This window comes from Lolium perenne, chromosome 3 (genome assembly GCF_019359855.2).
Source record: "Lolium perenne isolate Kyuss_39 chromosome 3, Kyuss_2.0, whole genome shotgun sequence".
Lineage (NCBI taxonomy): Eukaryota > Viridiplantae > Streptophyta > Magnoliopsida > Poales > Poaceae > Lolium > Lolium perenne.
In genome coordinates this window covers 286,407,062-286,413,312 of record NC_067246.2, presented here as the reverse complement: position 1 = coordinate 286,413,312, position 6,251 = coordinate 286,407,062, and the positions used below count along the sequence as shown (strand labels likewise).

General features: G+C 43.9%; 1 protein-coding gene across 1 annotated transcript; it reads right to left on the bottom strand.

Moving 5' to 3' along the window:
* Positions 1-1,023: 1,023 nt before the first annotated feature.
* Positions 1,024-3,873, bottom strand: LOC127344207 (glutamyl-tRNA reductase 2). Its single transcript, XM_051370428.2, has 3 exons — positions 3,403-3,873; positions 2,589-2,830; positions 1,024-2,479 (listed from the first exon to the last, which is right to left on the bottom strand). The coding sequence occupies exons 1-3, from the start codon at positions 3,614-3,616 to the stop codon at positions 1,346-1,348; spliced, it is 1,590 nt and encodes a 529-aa protein (XP_051226388.1). The 5' UTR covers positions 3,617-3,873; the 3' UTR covers positions 1,024-1,345.
* Between the last annotated feature and the right edge of the window lie 2,378 nt (positions 3,874-6,251).

The following is a 6,251-nucleotide window of genomic DNA, read 5'->3' as shown; positions in this document are numbered from 1 at the left end:
AACTAGTGCAGATGATTCCTTAGACCTTTTTTCCATGAGATTCAATCCTAGAAACCAAACAATCACCATAGGAAAATTCCTATGTATAGGTTTTAATCCTACAACATTCCTATGAAAATATTTTGAATCAAAGAGGCCTTAAGGTTTTTCTTCGTGTGTTGACAACTGCAGGGCAAGCAACAGAGCTAAGTTATGGTCAGCAAAATAAACTTACTCTGCTCTCGCCATGGTCAGCTGAACTATATGCATGCTTGGGTTCTTGATAGATATGCAGATTTTAGATTTGAATGCTCAGTAAGGTTTCAAAACCTTTCCATGCTCTCTCAGTAAGATTTCAAAAAACTTTTCCTGAGTTAATTAATTGACAAAAGAAATGTTTTCCATTAGGGAGAAAGATGCACTGCAGAGAAAGAAACAACGTCCATATTGTACTAGTATAACACCCGTTTTGTATCCAAACTTGAAATGCAGTTTTTTATTAAGACAAACCTAGTAGCTAGTCTAAGTTGTGCCGTGAATTTGGCTCAATATCTCCATCATGGCACTCTCTTCTTCAAGCTAATGCCACTATTAGGGCTTGCATATTTTTTTATGGCTGGCTAGGTGCATTTTTTAAGCTCCTGTTGAACCAGGAAAATATTTATGCCAAAATAGTTCAGATCTGCAAAGCCAAGCAACAGAGTTCATATGGAGTGTGGCTCGTTTTCTACATCAGGCTGATTAAGTCACACGTCACGCATTGCAAGCCATTCTATTTCACATGGAGAGAGTAGTAGCTATACACTTAACATGATTTTTCATCTGATAGCACTTGCCAAAATAATACTGCAACTATTAAGTTAACTGTAACTTGACAAGCTTCTACTGTTAGCAGATCGGTGCACAAAACTGCGTAAGAGAACACTGCGGAGTGCTGACAAAAGATATCTGAACTCTATGGATGGCTCAACATTCACAAGTATTAACTCTCAACTGTTAAATACAAGAGCTAAGCTTACAGTATAGAGTAATGCATCCCAGGAATCATTTAGCATACTGATATATTCCTTTATATTTTGTCCAATATTGTATACAGTCTAACTTAAGAAATGGGTTCTGTGACACCATAATGAAGAAAAGTTGTTGTGGAGCAGAAATTTTGCCATCTCAACATTTTTTTACAGGGATGCTATCTCAAATATATTTGCTGTCTGCAATGGCGCTAATTCACCATACTCCTACAATTGATGAATTGAAGAACTCGGCAAGGAGCGCAAGTAAGAATGGGTTAAACAAAATTGGAATTAGAGTGTCAGGAAAGATTGGGGATATAGGTAGATGTACAGGCGGAAAATCACCAGTAATCTCAGTTTTGGGTCTTCTCCACCTTAGACTTGATCTTCTGCTCCATGATTGCCTTCTCGGTGTCGAGGCTAAACATCCTGTTGAGGGCACGCATGTTCTCGAGTGTTTCACCGAGGGTGTGGCTGTCAGTGCCATCGCATCTGAGGTGCTGCAATGGGCCATGAAGAAGCTTGTTCACTATGCCGGTACTGAGCTGCTCAATGGATTTTTTCATTTTCTTGGTCAGGGCATCTTCTCCGATCTTCTGCAGGCACTTGTCAAGCTCTGAAGCCCTGATCCTGTCGGCATACGACCTCAGTGACTTGATGGTTGGAACGGTCTCTAGGGAGTCCCTCCATGCCTCGAACCGTTTTAGTTCTTCGGAAATTATTGTCTGGGCCTCCATTGCTTTCCTCAGTCGGTCTTGCTTGTTTTCTTCCACCACCTCTTTCAAGTCATCAACATTGTATACTCGTGCATGGCCAACATCAGACACACAGGCACTGACATTCCTGGGGACAGATATGTCGACAAAAAGTCGAACACCACCAGCTGCATCAGAAACAGGAGGAAGTACTTGTGCGTGTTCCTTCATGAACAATGGGGATTCAGATGAGGTGCTTGTAAACACAACATCAGCATCGGCTGCGGCTTCATACATCTCTGTGAGAGGCCTATACACAATCTCGATGTCATTCATCTCTTCCCGGATGGCATCTACCCTTTCAACAGAGCGGTTCACCACAACAACCTTCTTGCATCCTTTCGCCATCAGATGTTTGATCACCAATTTCCCCATTTTGCCAGCACCGATCAAAAGCATCCTAGCTGACAAGCAGTCAGACCTCGGAAGCTTCATCAGGGCCAATTCAACCGCGGCTGAACTGACAGACACAGCACCAGATGATATGTTTGTTTCACAGCGGACACGCTTTCCAGCTGTGATCGCATCCTTGAACATCCTATCGATGTTCTTTCCCAAGCCTCCACTGTTTTGACCACTTCTAACAACTTGCTTAACTTGAGCGAGTATTTGTCCTTCTCCAAGAACTAAAGAATCAAGCCCAGCAGACACCTCAAACAGATGTCGGGTAGCATCACTGTCACGCAACATGAAGAGGTGCTCCCTGAGCTCAGAAGCTGGGATTCCACTTTTCTGCAAAAAATAAGCAGTACTACATTAGAGCTTTTCTTCGCAAACTGTGTTCTTGAACAACAGAAAAAAAACATCAAGCAAGAATTTGATTTGGTAAAATAATCCTTACCATTGACATCCAATCTACTACTTCTCTCATACCCCGGTTCCAGGATAAAGCCACCACATAAATTTCCATCCTGTTGCAGGTACTAAGAACAGCAGCCTCTTCAATGTGATTAAGATTGGTGAGTTCTGAAACCGCACGGGGCCATAGTTCTTCCGCAACCGCGAGTTTTTCACGCATCTCCACCGGTGCTGTGTGTATACTGAGGCCTATTACAGCGATGCTACTCCTTTCTTTCATGTAGCCTGGTATGAAAACAGAAACATTGTCAAATGGTCGAGCACAAAAGTTTCTAATCAAAGAACGAAACTGACGGCAATTGCAAATCATCATGAACTCTTGGAAACTTTGACACAGGCGCATTATCTCATATGTGAAGTGCTAAACAGTGACAGACTCCAACATGTTAAATAGCGATAGACAAAAAAAAAATCTGTGCTACATACTTGGCCAATGTATGATTCCAACAGCATGGAACGACTACTCTACATTCTTATCTGTTATGTGATCAATACATATGAATACTTGATATCTTGCCCCTCAAAAGGAAAAAAGGAAAAATGGTATCACTTGTGTAGGATTCGATTACCAGTATCACAATTTCGTTATGCTACTAGTAGTTTTTTCAATGCAGCTGCAAAGCACGTCCCAACAAGTTTCGACCTGTTCACCAAATACTACTACTATACCACCAAAACGTTGACCAAGTCGCACTACATCCACAAATCACCGCAAAGATCCCTCAATTCGCGCACTACCAACGAAACCAAACCGGCATGATCTCACATCAGAGTAAATTCGAGGCGAGGGAACTCACGGTCGGCGGAGATCTTGAACTGCTCGAGCGCGGCGATGCTAGCCGCCTTGGCCGCCGCCTGCGCCTGGACCTCCACGCCAGCGTCGCACCGTACCACGCAGGACGCCCGCCGCCGGCCGGCGGGGACCCTCGGGCATGCGGCGGAACCACGCGGCTTAGAAGCGGAGAATAGTGCTCCGGCCACGGCCGCTGACGACGTCGTGCTGGCCATCATCAGACAACGAATGCAGCAGCCTTGTATGCTTAATCACGGTAGATAAATCAGAGAGAGAGAGAGAGAGATCTTTATATGTCTCCCTCTCTCTCGGCGATGATGTGTTGCGACCCGCGTTCTTGGACGGAGCTCAGCTGCGGGGAGGAAGATGGAGGGCGTGTGGAATTGGCATTCGCCTCGTGTTGGTCTGATGGCCAGAGGGACGGGGAAGAAAAGCTGGAGGCAAAGGGGGCGGTTGGTGGTGCCGGCGGCGGTATGGCGTGTGCCGCGCACAATGGGACGCGTTTGGGGCTTGGTCTCCGGTCAGCGCTCTCTTGCCACGTTCTTTTTTCAGAAAGAATACCATAATTTTGTTTCGACTAGTTGAAACATCTCCACATAAAAAACATGGATGGACTTTTCGAAAGGCGAGCGCTGAGCGTCGGGCGACTTATTTCGGTGGAGAAATCGGTCGTCCCGCGCACCGTCGGATAGACCCCCGTATGGCCGTTTGATGTTACCCACGTCGCTTTCACATGAACGTCGCTTTCACATGACGTCACCCCACGTGCTACAACAACGAAAGCGTCTCACGTTTGGAAACCGTAGAAAACCCGGACACCAGTACAACAAATCTTAGTATCTTACCACAAAATAATTACAACTGATCTTAGCTAAACTGGTGACACATACAACATTAATCTTATGTCAAAATATCTTTACAATATCTTACAGATTTATTTACAACAATATTTACCAACCATTTTTACAAAATAATAATAATAAAACAACATTAATCTCATCTTAAAAAAACCTCTTTACAACATATTATAAAAGTCATTTACAACAAATAATTATCAACTTTTTCAACAAACAAATTAACAAAAACAACATTAATCTCATCTGAAAATCCCTTTACAACATAGTCATTTACAACAAATAATTATCAATTTTCTTAACAAAAAATGTAACAAAACCAACATTAATCCGATCTGACAAAATCTCTTTGCATATTATAGATTGATTTACAACATTAATTAACAACAAAAAAACTAATTTTGGTGTTTACAACAAAAAAGCAACAATAATTAAAAAAAACATTTTCCATGCCAAAAATATATTTACAATAAATCACCAATATATTTACAACAATAATTGACCAGAAAAACAACAATAAAAAATTTAATGTACCTACTCCCCACGTTGACATCTCCAGCAGTTCCTCCGGCGCCGGCGACAGCACCAACGTCGACACCACCGCAATGTGCGGGGTACCCGAGCAGTAGGAGGCGCAGAGAGCGCTCACTAGGGGAGGAACAGGGGCGCGCTCGCCGGAGGAGTCGTTGGGGCGGCGGCGCTCTCGCCGGATGAGGCGCTGGGGCGGCGGCGCTCTTGCCGGAGGAGGCGCTGAGGCGGCGGCGCTCGCCGGAGGAGGCACTGGGGCGGCGGCGCTCGCCGGGTGAGCAACACGACGGTCTGCTCGCCAGCGGAGGAGCAGGGCCGGTGCGCTCGCCGGGAAGGAGCTGCGGCAGCGCGCTCATCTGGGGAGGAGAAGGGGAGGTGCGCTAGGTGAGGAAGAAGCTTCAGCAGCGTGCTCGCCTGGAAGGAGATTGGATGGCGCATGGCTGATTCCGTCGGTGGGTGCAGGTCGGAGAAAGAGATGAGAAAGAAAGAGATAAGGAAGGAAGTAGTATTTGCGATGGATAGGGAACGGTGGGACCCATCCACGTGAGGTTTCTGTGCCCACGGAGCAACGACCGATTTTCTGTGTTGGATAGGTGGGCTGATGGGAAGCATTTTCCTTTTCGAAACGCTAAGCTGCAAAAGTCTAACAATACGTAGGTAAACTCAGGAAATCATTTACCTGCAACCAAAAATAACTCGGGAAATTTGAATAGTCCATGAAGAACTTCAAAGAAAATTTGGACAACTCTGCCAGCCATTATGGCAATATCATTATTAACATAGAAAAACAGAAGGCCAATAGGCCAAGTAGTGAATGGTTGCATTGTACAATGGAGGTGGAGTTATCATTTGTTTGTCCATTACGATAATTTTTAGCAATGGGACACCCTAGATGATTGTATCAAAGAAACTCCCTGCATTGAGTCCTTTTTCATTGATTTAAGAGGGAGTGTGAAATATAAAGGTTATAAAATTTAAATAGGTGATACAATCATATATTTGAAAAGGTTATATAGTAGCAACAAGATAAAAAAAGGCACATTAATAACAAGAAAAGAGATCATCCAAGGGGGCACAATGACAAAGATAATGTATCCCAAAGTTCAAGTCCTTAAGGGGAATCACCACCCCATCATGTTGATCTAGCCTTCTTCTCTTTCTCTTTAGGCAAATCCAACAATGTACTTGATCAATCCACTAATTGTTGTCTTGAGGTAGCTTCCTAACTTCACAAATTCTTGGGAAAATCACAACTAGAATGCTTTGGTGACTTTTACGATCTAGGACTCCTCAACCTATACATGATTAAAAAGTGTAATGATGGCTCAAAAAATGGTCAAACACTCTTCGGGGAGGGGGAGATAGGATCGCAACAATGTCTAGGTTTCTATTCAATCCCCTTAACCCCGTCACTTAAAACCACTCTAATCGGAGCTAGGGATGTGAGAATGCTTTTGGATCTTTAAACATA